The 22,659-nt window shown below is 28.3% G+C and overlaps 2 protein-coding genes across 2 annotated transcripts; both read right to left on the bottom strand.

The window, feature by feature from the left end:
- Positions 1–5,331: 5,331 nt before the first annotated feature.
- LOC133780215 ((+)-alpha-pinene synthase, chloroplastic-like) lies at positions 5,332–9,052 on the bottom strand. The gene is made up of 7 exons (XM_062220079.1): positions 8,795–9,052; positions 8,394–8,664; positions 7,502–7,928; positions 7,188–7,406; positions 6,461–6,599; positions 6,092–6,346; positions 5,332–5,625 (listed from the first exon to the last, which is right to left on the bottom strand). Exons 1-7 carry the CDS (start codon positions 9,050–9,052, stop codon positions 5,332–5,334), a joined length of 1,863 nt encoding a protein of 620 aa, XP_062076063.1.
- Positions 9,053–16,427: 7,375 nt separating this feature from the next.
- On the bottom strand, positions 16,428–21,124 carry LOC133777919 (myrcene synthase, chloroplastic-like). The gene is made up of 7 exons (XM_062217685.1): positions 20,867–21,124; positions 20,524–20,791; positions 18,804–19,194; positions 18,090–18,308; positions 17,385–17,523; positions 17,030–17,281; positions 16,428–16,734 (listed from the first exon to the last, which is right to left on the bottom strand). The coding sequence occupies exons 1-7, from the start codon at positions 21,122–21,124 to the stop codon at positions 16,438–16,440; spliced, it is 1,824 nt and encodes a 607-aa protein (XP_062073669.1). The 3' UTR covers positions 16,428–16,437.
- Between the last annotated feature and the right edge of the window lie 1,535 nt (positions 21,125–22,659).

Raw genomic sequence — 22,659 nt, 5'->3', positions numbered from 1 at the left:
TATAATAAGTGTGTAGATAACATAAATTCTTGGTTTTAATGGTTTTTTATTTTTTTAATATTAACTTTAACGGAATATTCTTATATTTAACGGTATTTTGTAAACATTTAAACTTAAATAAAATAAAATAAATAATTAAAAAAATTAAAATATAATATTTTTGAGATATTTTACAATTATAATTATTTAAAAATAATATAATTAAACAAATTAAAATATGATATTTTTTTAGATTTTTTACATGATAATTATTTAAAAATAATAAATAATTAAACAAATTAAAATATGATATTTTTGAGATATTTTACAATGATAATTATTTAAAAATAATAAAATCATTTTATAACTTAAATAAAATTTAATTAAACTTAAACTCAATTATTAGAATAATACCATATGAAACATATAATATAATGTACTGTCAATTAGTAACAAATTGTTTTTAAAAAAACTAGGAGAAACTTAAATTTAAAATCCATCTATAATATTTAATATTACATTAAACATATAATATATAATCTCTTGTTGTTACTCCCAAATTCAAAAACTAGAACAAACATAAACTTAAATAAATTATTTAATTAAAATATGATATTTATTTGAAATTTATATGACATTAATATAAATTTAATAAAAATAGTTAATAAATTCTATAAATAAAACTAAACAAACGTGCATGTTGCACGTTGTTTGTATCTAGTGTATATAAAAAATATAAACAATATTTTAATTTAATATGTTTATGTTATTTTTTTATATATAATATTATTTATTTATTATGTTTATATGATAATGATATAAATTTAATAAATATAATTAATAAATTCTATAAATAAAACTAACAAAATGTAATTACATGTTACTTGTGTATGGTAAAAGATAATCCACCTGAAACAGTTTAATGAATTAGTTAGTGAAAACATTAGTGTAATTATTAATCAAATGATTTATATATAGTTTTTTCAACTTTGATAGATTTCTTATAGATTCTTACACGTAAGCATCCATTATTACTTTTATTATTATTTTTTTGAATGGATTACTTTTATTATTATTAGTAGACATATTATTATTAGTAGACATATTTATTGCTTTTATCCATATAAGAGGGAACAAGTTGTGATAAGATTTTTGCTTTTTGAAGTAAACAACAAAAGCATGTCAAGAGATAATACATATAAATATATTTATATACGTCAAATATCAAATCAATGTACACAAACCTCATTATTCTATTTATTTTTAAAGATTATAATATTTCTATTACTTTTTCTACAAAAAGAGTTTTTAGCAACGTTAATAAATCTATGTCATATAATTAATATTTTGAAATTTATTAAGAAAAAAAGTAACAAATATTTTGTGTTGAAGTTATGCTTTTTATTGGCACATTTGATTTTTCTTGTTGAAGCATGTAAAAGAGAACTGAATCTTATAAGAATATTATTAAATTAAACTTACATCACACAATTGTAATTTTTTTTAATAAATTAGAGGTTAATTAGTTTGAAGGAGAAAATTTCTAGGATATAATAATTGTAATTAATATTTAGTATATATAGATATATGTTAGGAAGACTTTTCAACGGAATTACCCATGGATAGTTATGATAAATTATTAAATAAGATTTTGACGATGAATGATTATAATGATGATGAAAATAAATAAATAAAATATATAAAATCAATAATTTTGAATTTTTTTAGATTAATTAGGCAATAAATATTAGTTGTTGGAAAGATAATAGTCATACTAATTATTCCCATTAATTCCAAAATGATTTTTTTCTCATGGAATGGATAAAAAGGAATGAATCAAGAATGAAGAATGAGTGGAGAGAATGAATATTAAACAAATTTTTTTATTATTTAATTAATAAATATGTGACCACCATGTCATCTGGTAGCCCTTCCAAAAGTTTGAAAAAATTAAAATTTATTTTTAGAAATATTAATTAACAGCTATAAATATGGACCATTGATCTTAATCCAATAGTTAATATTAAAGTAAACATCCATAGGTAGTAACCATTAAGAGTGTCTCATATATGTTAATATTGTTCATTTTTTTATTCTCACTAGATGTGTATATATATAGGTGCACTCTTAATGGTTACTACCCATGGGTGTTTACTTTAATATTAACCTGTTGACGCCGTTTTTCGTCAACTTAAATTGTAGAACAATTAAACAATGGAGCGGATGAATGATGAAGAGAAACATGAGAATTTTTACGTGGTTCAGCAGTTAATTCTGCCTAGTCCACACGAGTCTATGTTATTAAGACTTAGAGTTTTTTGGAAATTCTTAAGAGATGAATTACCCAGAGCTTTCTCTCAAAAAATCAGAAATCGATCCCCTATAAGTGGTCATTCCTCCTCTATTTATTATAGGGAAGGTTACAGAGTTCATTCCCACATATTTCAAGAAGATATTCTGTACATCAATTCAAATAATGACATTAAATGCAATATCTCCTATATACATGGAAACGTCCCATAAAAATCGGGAACAGATAACAGACTAAATGGTATTCCTTAAATATTGGGATTACACAACAATAAATATGTTTACACGTAATAGGCTATCTCAGGTGACTATATATATATAGGACAATTCTTCTATAGGGGCTTCACTTTAAGCCCTATCGGTAGGGCTCTCAGTGTTTCTCGACTTGTAAACAGTTTTCGGCGCGATTTTTTTTATGACCGTGTATATTGTAGCTATTTAAAGTATCTTGCAAATTTTCAGAAAATTCCGAATAGTTTACAGTACCGAAAACTAGATTCAAACATGTTGTTTTCCACGCGCATAAACAAAATTAGTCACACGTGCAATAACATGTTTGAACCTAGTTTTCGATACTGTAAACTATTCAAAATTTTCTGAAAATTTGCAGAATGCAAAAATATCACGCCGAAAACTGTTCATGGGTTGTAAACACTGAGAGCCCTACCGATAGAGCTTAAAGGGAAGCCCCTATAAAAGAATTCTCCATTTATATAAATTGTATATTAGAGTGGGAGAGGGTAAGGTTTCTCTTTATATTGCTTTATAATTGCTTTGATAATATATAATTAAGATTGTAAATGGAGTAGAACGAAAAATTTGTGGTTCTGTGTGGGGAATTATCTCTTAATTTGCACATTTTTTTGTGATGCTTTACCCTATATAGTTCTATTTTACTCTATTCACATATATAATTCAAACATATCTCATCAAATTCAAAAAGAGATGGAAAGACAAAAGATAATTATTACACTAGCTATTATATACTAGTGCATTTTTTGCATGTGCTACAATATTATAATTAGAAATTTGTTTTCCATATTGACCAACTATAAAATAAACATGTAATTTATATTGGAACAACTACATGTTTTTTATTATTATTAGCTATTCACAACTATTCTTTCTTTTATATATATACATATTTTTAGTCACAGATATTACTTTTGACCCTACTCCCCACTTTATCATTTAATTTCTTTTTTATTTTCTTATCAAATGCTTTGCTGCTTTATAAATACATATAAATTATTTTCCTAACATAAAATTAACTATAAAAGATGCTTGATTCTTTCTTTTTTTTTTTTTTGGAGAAAAAACCCCAAGACTCACCAGCCAAGCAAAAGAGCTTGAAGAGAAGGTGAATATGAATATCCCAAAAATTCCATTTTTTTTGTAAAATAATTATTATTGGTTTTTTTGGTAACTTTATTCCAAAAACATATTTTTTTATTAAATAAGTTAAACTAAAAGGTAACTTGATTAAAAATAATCCTCACATAAAAAAAACCTTTATAAAAAATGAACACGATTATCTTACCTTAATAATAATTAAAAAAAAAAACTCACGGAAGGAATAGTCAGTCACCTTCCCAAATAATTACGCTTCAAAAAGTTTAAACAATAGTTTTTTCTTTTTTTTAAGCCATAGATTGCAATTTGCATAATGTTGTCCACGTGGCAACTCAATAATTCAAATGAAATGTTAGAAAAACTAGAAAAAAAGGAAATATTGAAAAATACTTAAAATATTCTGGTTTTTGTCTTTTGTTGGCATTTAATTCTCTACTCAAATTCTGATTTAACTTTTAATTTTTAAAAGAGAATTTATGTTATTAAGACTTAGAGTTTTTTTGGAAATTCTTCTGAGATGAATTAGCCAGAGTTTTCTCTTAAGAAATCAGAAATCGATCCCCTACAAGTGGTCATTCCTCCTCTATTTATAGGGAAGGTTACACAGTTCATTCCCACATATTTCGGGAATATATTATGTACATCAATTTAAATAATGACATTAAATGCAATATCTCATATATACATAGAAACGTCCCATAAAAATCGGGAACAGATAACAGACTAAATGATATCTCTTAAATATTGGGATTACACAGCAATAAATATGTTCACACGTAATAGGCTATCCCAGGTGACTCATCATGTCTTCGAGATCAGCAATCGGCATTGTGACTGTCACGACTTACGGAACCGTTACGAACTTGTCACCCAACTTCAGGACATGCTCAGAGTAGGTAGATACTGTCGAAGCTGTTACACCCGAGCTTGCACTTCCCAAGCTTGGACTGTCTTATCTGAAGACAATCGGTAACAGATATATCCCAGTGTCGTGTCATTTCGAAATCAGAAAGTATCCCGAGGTTACACATCTTCGAGGTCGTTGTTTTACTTCAGAGATTTTACAGCTGGACCATACGATGTTTTCATACATTTCGAGCTCACACTTGACGAGCCCAGTTTTCGGGGTCATAACCTCTTATATCGAAATCTGGGTGTAACATGACCACTAAATTAAGATCAATGATCTATATTTATTGTTATTAATTAATATTTCTAAAAATAAATTTTGATTTTTTCAAATTTTTGGAAGGGTTACGTGATGAAAAACATGTACTTATTATGAAAATATAATATTGTAAACTTTTCATTTTTCAAATGCATGTCAATTTCTAAATATAGTTAGTGTCTCTCATTAGTTGGAAACATTAATATTTATGACAACAAAAAAATAACTAAATTCGAAATTAATGTAGAAAAAAAATATTTACCTGATTTGCTATACCATCTCACTATGTTGCCACATCATCATAATGATTAGTATCCATCAATGAGTAGTAACCTTTGAGAAGTTTTCCAGATATATATATATATATAAATCCACTTGATCACACAACAAAGTAAATAAATTGATGCAACAAAACTATATGATTAATTATTTTCCACCACCAACAAAGTTGTCAAAACAACAAATCATACAATTATTTTCCACTACTACCAACAAAGTTTTATTTCATTATTTTAATTAATTTACATGGGAATTGGATTAATAATCAAGTCATAAATGCGTTCCTTTGTTTGACTAGTCTGAGAGCCATGTCCATCTCCATGCTGGTACATGAATAGTGCCATTCTACTAAGATTTTTGCAAACTTGGACAAACTCTTTCGAGTAACAAGAGTTATATTCATCTTCACTATTCATCTCCTTCCATATTTTACTTATCATAAATTTGCTATGCTCACGAGCTTCGTCTTCAGAAATACCAGTATCATGCATGTAACATTGAATCGATTTAGGAATGTCACCTCTTTTCAACTCATCCTGGTCAATTAGTTATAAGAAAATATATCATGTTAAGTTGAGTAAATAGACTATATATACATAGGGAACGATTATAATATATCATTTTTTTGCAACACCGATGCATCTTTTTTTTATTTTTGGCACCTGGATAGATATAATTCTAATTTTTTTTATATGACAGTGTACATTGTAGGTATTTAGAATATCTTGCAAATTTTCAAAAAATTCTGAATAGTTTATGAAGCCGAAAACAGAGTTCAAATTGTCAAATTTTACACTTGTACATAAAAAAACATGCACGCTTGCAGCATACAGTTTAGACCCTATTTCGGTACCATAATTTATTTATAATTTCTTGAAAATTTGTAGGATGTTCTAAATAGCTATAATGTACAAGTGTTGCAAAAAAAGGAGATGCGTTGTAATCGCTCTCTATATATATAATTTTTCAATAATGGTAATTATTAATTTATGATGAGCTTACTGATGATGTTCCAAGATCATCTGCAAGTCTTAAAATTGTGGATCCTTGGCGAATTATAGAAGGATAATAACCATCTTCCAAGAACTGTAATGCCTCTTTTGTTATGGGATTTGTAAAAGAGAAAAATGCATGCACAAAAATAACTGGTCCTCCAATTGAAAGCCAAGCATTATCAATATATTCTTTTAAGGTTGGTTTGTATCCACTATAGAACCATTTTGCCTCATGCAAATAACATCTACACAACTCTGCCCACTGCATATTTTTTGCTAGAAAAATGTTAGACACAAAATTATATATGTAATATTCTATATATATTAATTTGAAATATATTTTTCTTAAGAAAAGAGAGAGAGAAAAAAATCATACCGTATTCTTGAGGAATTTAACATTGACAAAATTTTGCTCTCCTAGTAGATCATAAGCCATTTCATTTATGGTATTAAATAGAGTAAAGAAAGGCATCTTCATGTAATCCGGTAACTCATCTATTGCTTTCACATCCCACCTAGATCAACCATTTTAATTTTTACACAAATTAAAAAACAAATAAATATTGCATAAATTAAAAAAAAATCTCGATTTAGTCTATAGTCCATACAGATGACAAAATTGGACAGATTTCACCAATGATATTGTTAACTCTATACCGAGAACTATTATCCTCGATACAACCTATACTGAGAACATATATAATATCATCGATAATAAGTTTTTCTATACCGACGAGGATGTATACCGATAACTTTCGACCGAGGACATGTTCTCGTCTACCGAGGACATACGGGCTTCTACCGACGATGTTTATCCTCAGTATATCGACTGTTTTTTGTAGTGAGTTTCACATATATACATTTATTAATTTTATTTTAATTTACGTCCATTGTTACTATATATTATTACACCACTCATCATACCTAAATTACAATTTAAGTATATATATATACTGAATTTAAGTAGAAGATGAATATATTCTGTTATAAATAATATAATCACAACCTAAATATCTGTTTTTTTTTCTTTGATCGATCAATATTCAAGTATCTATATATGTATATATATATATATAATATATTATTATTGCACTACTACTAACCTCTCAACAGCATTTGTGAAAAGCTCTAGTTCTTCCAAAGTTCCATACACATCATATATATCATCAATTACTGTAATTAGAACATATAATCTTGCAGATATTCTCCTAAAGTAGCTGAATTCTGGCTCAAATCTTACTCCAATCTGCCATAGAAAAGCCTCCACCAATCTATCTCTAGCATAATCCATTTTCTCTCCAAGCTTAGAATGACTCCACCACCTTAATCATATGATAATACAACCATTGCATAATTAATAAGTACTTGAAGAGAAGAAATAAAACTTTTATTTATTTCATAACATTAACTTTATTACCTGGATAAATGCTTTAGATCTTCCTGATATATTGATTGTACCATGTTGAAATCCAATTTGGCAAACTCAAGCAAAGTAGAATTATTATTATTATTATTATTATTATTATTATTATTATTCATGTCTTTTCTTCTCTCATACACATCAATGAACCACCTAGCTTCTGTTTTTGTTGTCCTCCAATGAAGTGGAATCTCCAAGGCATGTCTCACTAATAATACCATATTATTATCATCTTTACATAATAATTTATTTTGCTCCATCATAATCATGTATTTTTTGAGATATTCAGTTGTGAAAACTCTTGCTTCCTCCAAAATATTTTCATCTTTTTTCTCATAGAAAGAGGCTTCGTACAAGGCTAACACTCCCATAACATCACTAGCCTTGAACTCTCCTCTCTCGTCCTTAAAAACGTTAAAAATTTCTGCAATTATAACACTAATAGATCAGTTTTTCATCACACTTATTAAACAATTAATTTATATATATATATATGGAAGACTTTTCAATAATGGTTACTACTCATAAATGGATAGTAACAATTATGATGTGACAACATAACCAACATGTAAGTATTTTTTTTTACATTAATTTTGAATTTAGTTATATTTTTGTCATAATTAATGTTGTTTCCAATCAACGAGAGATACTAGCTATATTTAAAAATTAAAATGCATTTGAAAAATGAAAAAATTTACAATATTATATTTTCATAATAAGTACACGTTTTTCATGAGGTAACCCTTCCAAAAAATTTGAAAAATAAAAATTTATTTTTAGAAATATTAATTAACAACTATAAATATAGTTCATTGATCTTGATCCAATAATTAATATTAAAGTAATCATTCATAGGTAGTAACCATTAAAAATGCACCCATATATATACCTTGAGTTACTGCAAATCCATACTGACGCAGAAGCCTAAACTCAAGGGCAGTGGTGTATAAATCACAAGTAGGATTATTCACAATAGTATTGGTGATGAACTTTTTCTTCAAAAGAGTTTTGATTTCATTCTCAAAATGGTAAGATATTCCAAGTCTCTGCAGTGTATCAATCAACTCAAGTTGAGTCAATAATAAAGAGCTTTCCATCTCAACTAACATCCTTTTCACATCTATCTTTAGCTTATTCAGTCGAGTTGTATAGGGTTCTCCCTGCATGCATGCAATTATTATACTTAATTATATATATAATTGTCATAATGTTATATAAAAGAAAACAAATTAATCACTATTGTATAACATCATATATATATGTATATTTGAAAAAAATAAAATAAATGACCTTATATTGGCTTGAAAGAGATTGAATGTAATCAAAAGACCAAATCGGTGGCTCATAGTTAGCTGATCTTCGATCTATTGTAGTAGCATTAGAGCTGTTGACCACACTACATTGGATGGGGTAGCAAGTACTTGATCTTACTTTTGATTTTGCTCTTGCAGTACTAAATGTTTTTGGTGTAATAAGTGTACCAAAACTACTTTTGCATATAAGGAGAGATGAAGTAGTAAATTGGTGTTGAACTGCCATGCACTGCATTTTTTTTCTTCTATATATATTATAACAACACAATATTTTGGGATGAGAAAAATTAGATTGCATTACCTGTAGTATTTATAAGTGTGGAATATTGGTTAGGCAAATATTCTTTAATCATTCATTAATAATGTCAATTTGAAAACTAATGAGTAGCAATTTTCAACTAATTCTAGTCATATTTATTATTGTTAGTTAATCAATAAATTAAAAGGAGCAACAAACCCCACCAGGTTTATAAAGAGAGACAACATTTTTCAAATCATTAGTAGATTTCATATCATTTATTGATTTAAGAGAGTACAAAAGAGAGTGTAATATAGAATGTATTTAGCATTTCTCTATAATATATTCTCCCATATGAATCTTCAAATAAAATTGTTAAGGACATCACTGATGCCCAACACTATAAGTAGGTAACATACTGCTATTGGTGTAATCCAATATCGATTCTCACACATTTGACTTTAATAAGAATTATGAGGTATCGCTAACCAACCATATAATGTGCTAAATAGCAACACTCATCTTCAAAAGTCCCATGTAAGATTTTTTTTTTTTGGAAAAATAACAATAATTAACAAATACAACTTGGGAATTTAATTATTAAAAAAATGTTTAAAACACTATTTTGGATGCGATATGATAATGAAATAATATAGAACTCAGTAGAACACGTTTTACTTTCTAAAAAACAACAAAAATGGAAAAAATAAAATAAACCCCAGATATGCTTCGTTTCAGTACTCTTCAATTGATTGTTATAAATATATATATATAGATATATATATATATATAGATATATATATATATTATAATGGCAATAATTAAAGCAATAAACACAAACCCCACCCTCCCCATTACAATTTATATATTATTAAAGAAATAACTAAAGGCGAATCCAATGTACAAATCTTAAACGTGCCCACTCATCTCTTTTTCTTAATTTAATCTATATATAGGAAAATTATAATAGTGATTTTGTTTAAATCACTATGCATATAGGTACCAAACATTTATAAAACATGTTTTCTATTTTCACAGCATATATAACTGAAGAAATAATAACTCAATTTTTCTTATATGATGACATACAAGATAGTTATAATATGTTTTCCACATATTTTCAAATTTGTTTAATAATCTAGGGTACCGAAATAATGTTCAAACATTGTGTGGTTTACATGTATAAAGAAGATATTGGATACACATGCAATTGACTCTTTCATCATGATTTCGGCAGCATTAATTATTTAGATTTTTTAAAAAATTAGTGGGATGCCTACAATAAATAAAATGTACACCGTCATAAAATTTTTTGAGTTATAATTTCTTTACATGCAAAAAAAAAATGCTTCTTAGGGACAAAAATGATAACCCAATACCTAATATATGTATATATATTTATATATAAAGTTTTAAACAAAACTAAAATGAGTGGGCACGATTTTGATTTGAGTGTATTGGATTTGTCATTAATAATTGGTTTGTCAACATTGTAAACATAGATATATATATATATATATTAATACATTTATATAAATTGTATATTAGAGTGGGAGAGGGTGAGGTTTCTCTTTATATTGCTTTATAATTGCTTTGATAATATATAATTAAGATTGTAAATGGAGTAGAACGAAACATTTGTGGTTCTGTGTGGGGTATTATCTCTTAATTTGCACATTTTTTTGTGATGCTTTACCCTATATAGTTCTATTTTACTATATTCACATATATAATTCAAACATATCTCATCAAAATCAAAATGAGATGGAAAGACAAAAGATAATTATTACACTAGCTATTATATACTAGTGCATTTTTTGCATGTGCTACAATATTATAATTAGAAATTTGTTTTCCATATAGACCAACTATAAAATAAACATGTAATTTATATTGGAACAACTACATGTTTTTTTTATTATTATTAGCTATTCACAACTATTCTTTCTTTTTTATATATTTACATATTTTTAGTCACGGATATTACTTTTGACCCTATTATAAGAGCATAATCTATTTTCAACATTTTGAGAAATTATAACTTAAGTTTTTGTTTATGACAACATATATATGATAATTATAGTAAGTATCCTGCCAATTTTCAAAAATTCTTAATGATTTTGAGGCGGATTTGGGAATCTCCACTTTTCTCCTTATGTTTCTGGCTGCCCTTAGGGTGAGGTTTTCTTAATATATATATATATATTATTTCTCTATTTTGGGTTTCTTGATTTTTATTGTCATTCTCTTTGTTTGGATGTTTGCAGATGGTGGTGGTGATTTTGCTTTATCAAATGTCCTGGTCGGTTTTTCTTTTGAGTTTCTATGTTTGGGTTTAGTTTATTGAGATGTGTTACACCCTAATTTTGAGATCAAATAAATAGCCTCGAGATGTAGGCTTATAATGTGTAAGCTTGAGAATAACAAATGTTAGCAATACACTTGTATAAATTGACAAACGATTCCAGATTTGTTATCAGCGTTCGAGCATGAGTTGCAAGTTCGAAGATACCAACTTTCTCGAGGAATGAGTTCAACCGGATTAGTGAATGAGGAGGAGGCAACAACTGATGAAATGATGAGCTCAAAGCGTGGTTAGTCTCGAAAGCGCGTTAACACAATGTTTGAGCTCAATGAAACACACATTTATCACACGGGAAAGCTGTTAGGAAATCCTTATTTCCTAGGGATTGGTCAACACCGTATATCATATCCTTATTTTTATTGGGATCGTTATTTAATTAATGCGTTTGATTTGTATTATTAATGGGGATATTTATTTGAATTTAAACATTTGATTGTAACTTTCTTGAATTGTGGGAAGATATGCATACAACCAGGTCTATAATGACTCGTGAATGTAGGCAGATTTCAACTGTTGAACTACGTTAAAATCTTTGATTTATTCTGTTCTTCCTAAATCGTTGCTTATTGCTCTACATAATGAAGTTGACGAAAAATGATGTCAACAAAATGAAATGTGCTTATACAGTGTCTTAAATTTTATATGCTCAAATTATATAGTTAAAGCAATTAAACTAACCTTTCTATTATTCCTTAAATTCTTCACTGATGAAATGCAATTGTATCACTTCAACAAACCTGAAAAAAAATATTGGAGAAGGAGAGGATTAGTTTTTGTGTATTGATAAAATTGAATAGTATATTTTTAATGGTATTGGTTCAAATAAAATTATTACGAGATTCGATATAATTTATTTGTACTGTTTTTATAAATGCCAAAGATTGTGTACTCACTACAATAATATAATGGTTTTATGAATTTATTTTGGAGACATTAAAAGTCTATAATGTTTTTCAATGGGAAAGACATCCTAGGTGAAGTCATTTTAATAGTTTACATCAATAGTGTAAGACATTGTAAGGCGTCGTTGAAAGTTGAATTTGTTATAGTGACTTCTGAAATGTTGCACTGCTTGGATTTGAAAAGGATCAATTGTTGCAGTTTTTTATCCGAGAAGAAGCAAACCTTTCCGTTTGAATGACTAATTAACCGGTATTGTTAAAGTTAAATGATTTTAATAAATTGTGTTTAACATACAAAACTCTGTTCAGTATAAAAAGTTCCGTTTGATAGCCATTTATATAATATAGGTTAAGATTTCAATTAATAGTTAATGCAATATTTTGGGATGAAATATTCTGCATTAATATGTTTTGGCTTGTATTTATATCTCGGTGCTAGGATGAGTTAATTATTAATTAAATGATGAGTTTTATCGTTTTCCACTTTGATAGATTTCTTTTTGATTCATACCACTTTGATAGATTTCTTTTTGATTCATACACGTACGCATCCAATAATACTTCTATTATTATAGTAGACACTTATTTCTCTTTTTATTCATAATTAAAAAACAAAAACAAAGCCCACCAAGATATAATATTGTATATCTTAAAAAATGTGAAATGATTTTTTCTTTTCGAAGGAAACGACAAAAACTAACTACATGTCATCAAGAGACAACACCACAAAACCACATGATTCATGAATTCACACAATTAAGTACATTTAATGCATATAAATATGTGTATATATATATAAAATATTAAAGCAATGAACACAAACCTCACACCCTAATTACAATTTATATTTGTTTTAAAGAGAGAACTTATACTATTTATTATACATGTCACGTTTGGTTAGAGGGAATGAAAATATAAAAATATGAATAAAAATTGAAAAAATATATAAATAGAATGAAATAAAAATTAATATTATTAAAAAAATTATTAAAAATTTTCAATCTTGTATTGGAATGATCTTTCTTCTAATTTTTGAATAAAATAGTCATTTCACTAAAATGGTGGAAAAACCATTTCATTGGAATGACATTATTATAGTAAAAAATACAACCAAATAAAGCAATGGAATAGAAATTAATTCCTTTCCATTCCATTCTTTTTTATTACCCCAACCAACCAAGCATCACTTTAAGTATATTTCTTATATATAAGCGTGTTAAGAGAAGGAGTTAAGCACATTTACATTCATCCATCTTCCTTGACCTGTTCTCATGATTTTTTATCATCAAATCAAATATGTAGAAACTTTAGGACAGCCTTTTATTGATCATGAGTATTTTACTAAAAAATATATAATAAATAATTTAACTATAAAAAATGTGTGGGTACATTCAACGAAATATACCCATGTACTTAATCTTTTTACTTTTACTGTTTAAACTACATTAATTGGACATGATTATTAAAGGTGGTATCTCATAGTTTTTTATTGTTTGTAAATTAGACTATCTTACACTAACGTCAAGAGATTAAAGTATTCGCAGCAAGGTTATTTTATTCTATAAAAAATTTAAGAGTAAAAATAGGGCTAAATATTTATTTGGTACATTGTGTTTTATCGAAATACATATTTAGTATTTTATATTTTTAATAATGTTCATCTGGTACCTTGTAATTTGAAATCGTACATATTTGATGCCCCGTACTTAAATTAGATCAATATGACAAAACTGTCCTCAATTATGAATTTCAAACTTAAATTTAATTACTTAATTACATATAATTGATGATAGTTTAGTCATATTGATAAAATTTTACTGTTCAAAATCTATATACATGAACACAACAAAGTAAATAAGCACATGCATTGAAACTAGAACTGTTGACGTGAGTTTTCTTCAACTATAACTAGGAGAAATTTAAGAAGCTAAACAAGAACAAAACAAAGGGATTGACTAAGAACTCACAATACTTAAATTCTCTTTGAGTTTGTAATTCAGTAGCATTTTGGCTTGCTTGAGTGTACTTGTATTAATGATATCAAATGCCTATTTATAGGTGGCTATGGATGCTTAATAAGGCTTTCAATAAGAGTGAATTACAATGCTTAACATAATTCGCTACAAGAAATAAGACTTTTTGTGGTGCATTTCATCATAGAATATGGTGTCACAAAAAGATGCACTTTCGTGATGCCTTTTGTGAAATGCATCGATCGTGAAACATATCTTAAAATAAATTTTGTGAGAAGCGTACATTTCACGACGCTTTTAAGAGTTGCAAAATGATGATGTTTTAGTAGGGAGAGTTTCCCATCAAATTTTGGAAAAAATTATGAATATATACACCGTTATATAAAAAATTTGAGTTCTAATTTATCCTCGTGCCAAAAACAAAAATGCAAAAAAGACATAAATGATGAGCCTATACCTAAAATATATATATAAAGTTTAAAAAAAAACTAAAATGAGAGTGGGCACGATTTTGATTTGAGTAGCGTGAGGTTTCTGTTTATTGCTTTGATAATATATAATTAATTGTAAATGGAGTAGAATGAAACATTTGTGGTTCTGTGTGGGGTATTATCTCTTAATTTGCACTTTTTTTTTTGAGATAGAAAGACAAAAGATAATCATTACACTAGATATTATATACTAGCTAGTACATCCTTTTGCATAATGTGCTACAATTATAATTAGAAATTTGTTTTCCATATAGACCAAATATGAAAGAAACATTTAATTTATATTAGAACAGCTACATGTTTTTATAGAATAAAGAATTGGAAACTTGTGATAACCCGTTTTTGTTATCGGTTGCGATAATTTTTATTAAAAAAATTATTTTGAATAGGAGATACATATGTCTTTCTAATATGAAGTAAATATTTTATTTATCTTTGAAAGGGTTAAAAAGTAATTTCAAATTTCTGCCCATGCAAGTATACGTGGCATATGCATGCAACGTAAAAGAGAATTACACATTATTTACATGTTACAACACAAATATTTAAAATATTTTACACAATTGTTACACTATTAGAATTACACAATTGTTGCACAATTGTTACACAAAGTCATCAGAGGGATCAACAAAATTGTTCACTTGAACAGGTAGGCCTCTGAGAACTCTTCGTCATCTGCGCCTTTGGATGTAATAGTGAAGTTCGTGTTAACCCTAACCAAAACCTTAAACAGACTTGGAAGAGAGCCAAAAGAGAAGAGGAAAACACCACCAATCACCCGAAATCGCTAATTCCTCCACCGACATGTATGTCAACGCCTCTCGGTTGCATCTCATGTTCGTGAACGAGAGAGATTTCACGAAGAGATCGTAAAATTGCAAAATTATAATTTATTTTGCAATTTTACATGGGTTTATACATGTTTAGACATTGTGTTTTGTCTTATTACTTGTTTGGACCCTGTATTTTGTCAAATTACTTTTTGGAGCCTATGTTTTGTAAAATGGTTCAAATAGAACCTTAAACCTGATTTTGGTCAAAATTTTCTCAACTGATATCACAAATAATTTACTAATCTAATAATTCAAAACAAAAACAAAATCATTCTGCTTAAAAACTGTGTTGTTATATTCAATTTTTTCTTCATAAAAATTGAGTTTAGGGGCCTATTTGAACTATTTTACAAAATATAGGGTCCAAAAATAAATTTTTTAAAACACAGAGTCCAAACAAGTAATAAAAAAAACAGGGTCAAAAAAAGTATAAACCCATTTTACATTACTGAAATGTTTTAGATATTACTGAAATCTTTATATGTTTTATATATATTTATTAATGAAAAACCAATTATATTTTATTTTGCTTTCCATTTTAAATAAAACAACTATATGGAGATTAGTTTAAAGGAGAAAACTTGAAAGGAACAACTGTAATTAATATATATTTAACATCTTAACACATAAAATTCATGAAGTAAAAGAACCCATAATATAACAATATAGATGAATACTACTACTACTACTACTACTACTACTCAATACAATTATAGTTGTTTTATAACACAAGATATAAAACTAACGAAAAATAACTACACAAGATATAGTTGTTTTTATATATTTTGGTTTTAATTGTCGACACCATTTCAAATCGATCATAAGGGAATATGATTAATTATCAAATTTGTAATACGTTCCTTTGATAGAGTATTCTGAGAAGCGAACCCATCACCATATTGGTAAATGAATTGTGCTGTCCTACCAAGATTTTTGCAAACTTGAACAAATGCTTTTGAGAAACTAGAGTTATCTTCATCTTCATTGTTATTCATTTCCTTCCATATTTCATTTATCAAAAACTTGATGTGCTCACGAGCTTCGTCTTCAGAAGCACCTGTCTCATGCATGTAACATTGGATTGATTTGGGAACATCACCTCTTTTCATTTCATCCTGACCAATAAGACAATATATTATTATCATTATTATTGTTGAGAAACTTGATCAACTATGTCAAAACGATATATATCTATTTTTTCTTACACGATAGTGTAAAATATAGTGGTAGGGACGTCTCACAAATTTTTAAAAAATTCTGAATAATTTCGAATGCCAAAATCCCGATTCAAACATCTTGTATATTGTACTCATGAAACAACTATTTAAATCATGATTTCAACATTCGAAATTATTCAGAATTTTTTGAAACCAAAAATACTAAAATGTTTATAAATATGTAACTGCTTACTGACGATGTTCCTAGATCATCCGCTAATCGTACAACTTTGCATGCGCTAAGAATTATGTTGGGATAACATTGTTCCAAGCATTTCACATTTTCTTTTGTAATGGAATTGTTAAAAGAGAAATAAGCATGCACAAGAAGAACCAGTCCTCCTACTGTAATCCATGTGTTCTCAATATATTCTTGCAAGGTTGGTTTGTATCCACTATAATACCATTTTGCCTCTTGTAGTTGACATTTACAGAACTCTACCCACTGCACACAAATTTTTTTTGCTAGAAAAATATTAGAGACAAGAAATTATTCAATAACATTTCCTAAAAGAAAATTAAAAAAAATTGTACATATATATACGTACCGATTTTTTGAGGTACTCAATGTTGATGAAATTTTGCTCTAATAACACATCGAACGCTGTTTCATTTATGGTATTGTATAAAACAAAGAAAGGTATCCGCATATATTCCGGTAAATCATCCATGGCTTTCAAATCCCATCTAATTAAGGAACAAATTTAATTAATTATAATTAATGTATATATGTACAATTAATACTTAATATTGTGATGACATGGATATACCTAATAATCTAATCAAAATAAAATACAAAAAAGTAGGAGAAAATTTAGCTTGAGATATACTAATTAATTAATTAAATAGAGACAGACACACAACTTAATATCATGATATATTAATATATAAAATATGAGTGGTGTCAAACACCATATGGAAGTGACATACGGCTACTGTTATAATTTAATATCAGGTCCCACATATTTTCATATAATAAGTATTATGGAGTATGACTAATCAATTATAGTATGTGTTGGACATGTTAAGGTGCCAAATAACAACATATTCTGAATTCAATGGTTTCGATAAACTCCATGCACCCGTTCGTCTTGAACCAGATCTAGAACTACCCTCAACAGTTTGTGTAGCCATAAATCCTATTTTCTACTCATTGAGATCTGTTGACTTTGTATACTATTCTATTGTAAATAAATTATCTTAGCAACACTCATAAAATATATATTATATATGAATAGCATTAATTTACTAACCTCTCAACGGCATTGGTGAAAAGCTCTAGTTCCTCCAATGTTCCATAAACATCATATGTATCATCAACTACTGCTATTAGATAATACAATCTTGCAGACATTCTCCTAAAGTAGCTGAATTCTGGCTCAAATGTTACTCCCACATTCCATAAGAAACACTCCATCGTTCTATCTCTAAAGAAATCCAATTTCTCTCCAAGTTTGGAATGCCTGGCCCACCTTTAATTTATATATATAGGACAATTTTTTTATGGGGTTTCACTTTAAGCTATACTGGTGGGGCTCTCAGTGTTCTCGATCCATGAATAGTTTTCAGTTCGATTTTTTTTACGATTATATATATTGCAGCTATTTAGAGCATCTGCAAATTTTCAGAAAATTCTGAATAGTTTACAATACCGAAAGTTAAGTTCAATCATGTTGTTTTTCACGCCCATAAAAAAAATTAGTCACACATAACTTAGTTTTTGGTACTATAAACTATTCGAAATTTTCTTAAAAATTTGCAGGATGCTCTAAATAGCTACAATATACACGGTTATAAAAAAAATCGCCCCGAAAACTGTTTACGGGTTGAGAACACTGAGAGCCCCACCGATAGGACTAAAAGTGAAGCCCCTATAAGAAAATTCTCCTATATATATTTATCAGGATATATATATAATATAAATAAGAAGAAAAAAAATAGGCTTGATTTACTTATTATATTATTACCTAGATAAATCTTTTAGATCTTCTTGATATATCGATTGCACCATGTTGAAATCCAGTTTGGCAAACTCAAGCAAAGTGGAATTCATGTCTTTTCTTCTCTCATACACATCAATGAACCACCTAGCTTCTGACCTTGTTATCCTCCAGTGAAGTGGGAGCTCCAAGGCATGACTCACTAATACCATATTATCATCCAATAATAAATTGTTCTGCTCCATCATCACCATGTAATTTTTGAGACATTCGGTTGAGAAAACCCTAGCTTCCTCCAAAATAGGTTCATCTTTTTTCTCATAGAATGAAGCTTCGTATAAGGCCATTACTCCCATAATATCATCACTCAAGCATGCTTTGAACTTTCCTGTCTCGTCCTTAAAAACACTAAAAATTTCTGCAATAATTAATTGAGCACTCTCATCAGACGCTTCAGAGTAGAAAGTTCTTCAAATATATTTGAAGAAATGAGTAACAAACGTAAATTTCTTTTTCATTTTAAAGATTCTCTAAAATTTACTATTATTCTCTCTAGATAATATAGAGAAGGATTTAGAGCTCCTTAAAAAAAATTAATTAATATTTTATTACTTTTGCTTTTGTTTTTGTCCTTTAAAGAATTTTTAGTTAATATTTAGTATTTTCTTTTTATTTATAATGAATAAATAGTGTTTAAAAGTATAATATTTAAATGATGTAAAGATACATAATTCTTTATCAACGAATGGTTGCTCGATAGTGCTCGATGCCAGCTCGATGAGGCCTTCAAAATAAAGATTATTCATGCAAAAAACGACTTTACTCGATGATGGTTCGGTGGTGGCTCGATGGTGCTCTATACGATTTTTGCAAGATACATAATTTTTCACTTGGGCGTCCGTTTTGGGGTGATTTTTTTTTAATTTTTTTTATGTATTTTTTCAAGATCTACACGTTTGACATGCTCATATGCATATTTGAGAAGTTTAAAACATGAAAACATACCAAAAGATGTCTTAAACATGAGGTATGTTTTCATTTTTGTATTTTTTTCAAGTGTTACACTTCACAAATGTGCATATAAGCATGAAAAACGTGTGTAGATCTTGAAAAAATACCCAAAATAAAAAAAAATCACAACAAACGGACATCCAAGTGAAAAATTGTCTCTTGCAAGAATTGCATTGAGCACCATCGAGCCACCATAAAACCACCATTGAGCAAAGTCATTTTTTTTTAAGAAAAATCATGCTTTTGAAGGCCCCATTGAGCTGGCATCGAGCACCATCGAACCACCATCGAACAAGGTCGATTTTCTGCAGATTTCAGAGTTTCAGATTTGAAAAAAATCACAAAATAACCAAAAAATCATGCACAGATCTGTTCGAAATGCAATATTTAGTGTCTTAAGTTAAAGAAAAATCATTATATTTAAGAAACAATTAATTAACCATAAATTTCTACTAAAGAATCATAAAAATGAATGTTTCTTTGGGTATATTGTGGTTATCTCTACAAGGTGGCGGAAGTAATTATGGAGGTTTTTCTAGTATTGGTGGAAGAGAGAATGAACAGAGAGAGAGAGGGAAGAGAGAAGATAGAAAAGAGAAGTGAGGAGAAAATGACAAGGTTATTTTGGGTAGAGTGTCAAAGAGTGACATTATTTTGAAATCTTTATTATGCCTAGTATTTTTTTTAATTAGCACCATCCATGATACATATATATATCATGTTTATACATACGTACCTTGAGGTACTGCATGGCCTTGTTGGCGCAGAAGCCTAAATTCGAGAACAGTGGTGTACAAATTAAAAGTAGGATTATTAATAATATTATCAATATTGGTGTACTTTTCCTTCAAAATATTGTTAATTTCACTCTCAAAACGGTAAGATAATCCAAGTCTCTGCAATGTATCAATTAACTCAAGTTGAGGTAAAGAGTTTTCCATCTCAACTAGCATCCTTTTCACATCTCCCTCCAGCTCATTCAATCGACTTATATAGGGTTCTCCCTGCACATATATATATATATCATACATTATGTATATATATATATTATATGATCAAATTAATAACAAATAAATCACCTTATATTCGCTTGTGAGAGATTCAATATAATCAAAAGACCAAATTGAGGGTTCATAGTTAGCTGTTCGTCGATCAATAATTGTAGTAGCAGTAGTAGTAGTAGTAGTAGTAGAGCTAGGGCTGTGGACCACAGTACATTGGATGGGGTAGCAGGCACTTGATCTCGATCTTGATCTTGATTTTGCAGTAGTAGAAGATGTTTTTAGTCTAATAGGCAGTGATGATGGAGTAATAATAAATTGGAGTTGAACTGCCATGATCAGCATTTTTACAATATTTTGGGATGAAATCTTCTTCATTGCTTTGCCTTGTATTTATATAAATGTTAGTATAATGAGTTAATGATGCAAAACATTATTGTAATTATTATTTAAATGATGAGTTACATCGTTTTCCACTTTGATAGATTTCTTTTAGATTCATACACGTACGCATCCAATAATACTTCTATTATTATATAGTAGACACTTATTTCTCTTTTTATTCATAATTAAAATAGAAAAACAAAAGCAAAGCCCACCAAGATATAATATTGTAAATCTTGAGAAATGTGAAATGAGTTTTTCTTTTTGAAGGAAACAACAAAAACTACATGTCATCAAGAGACAATACTACTAACCCTATATGCCCCCCCACAAAACCACATGATTCATGAATTCACACACTCTAATTAAGTACATTTAATACATATAAATATGTGTATTTATAGATATATATATATATATATATCAAATTTTAAAGCAATGAACCTCACTCTCTCCAATTACAATTTATATTTGTTTTAAAGAGATAACTGATCATACCATTTCTTATGTAGGTGACGTTTGGTTAGAGTAAATAAAAAGAGAAGAATATGAATAAGAATTGAAAAAAAAGATATGAATAGAATGGAATAAAAATTAATGTTAGTATAAAAGTTAAGCGTGCTTGACCTGAAGTAAAATATTTTTTTCTATTTTTCCTCATAATTTTTTTCCTTACTAAAATTGAATGTCCAAACAAGGCCTTAAAAGACGGCGAAAAGATTTGGTGAAGGGCAAAAGGTGTCAAGGACTTTGCTATATGCGACAGAGACAAAAATTGGGGTGGTGATGGTCGTTGGTTGGGGTGAGATCGATTTGTTGAGCCATCGACTGATGATTAATTGGAGAGAGAGAGGTAGTTAAGGAAGCGTCGGACACTTAAATTATTGACTCCATAAGGTTAAAGTATAGAGATTTTAAGCCTTGTTCCTTAATCAATACTTTAAATATTCATGTTTCTAAAATATTAGTTAACGCCTTTGACTGACACTAAGTAATGACACGCACTAAAAGTTTTTTTTGTAATAGTGATTATGTTGAGCCTATATCCAGAAGAGCTCGAAAAATAATGTTAAGTATTTAAAGAAAAGTAGAAGGTATAATTTCATATCTGTGGTGCCTGAAAAACTAAACAAGAAACCAGAAAACACAACCAAGATAATGAACAAAGTAATAAAACAGTAATAAACTACTCACAAAACAATTTACGTGGTTCAGCACAATGCATGTGCCTACATCCACGGGAGAGAAATAGCAGCTTCTTTATTGATGAACTTCTCAAATGGTGTTACAAAATCTCAACATTACATCAGGTGTCTTGCACCTTAATCATAAGACAGGATACTCTCAAGAACAAGTTTCAGTATTCTTCAATGTCTCTAGCTTCAAGATTCTGATCTTCTTCCTCTGTTTTTGTATTATGTCTTCTGACTCTAAATAGAGAACTAAGTATCTACTTATACACGAGAACCCAGTTCTGCTTCAAAGCC

The sequence above is a fragment of the Humulus lupulus genome, chromosome 5 (assembly GCF_963169125.1).
Source record: "Humulus lupulus chromosome 5, drHumLupu1.1, whole genome shotgun sequence".
Taxonomy (NCBI): domain Eukaryota; kingdom Viridiplantae; phylum Streptophyta; class Magnoliopsida; order Rosales; family Cannabaceae; genus Humulus; species Humulus lupulus.
This window is presented reverse-complemented; position numbering and strand designations above follow the sequence as displayed.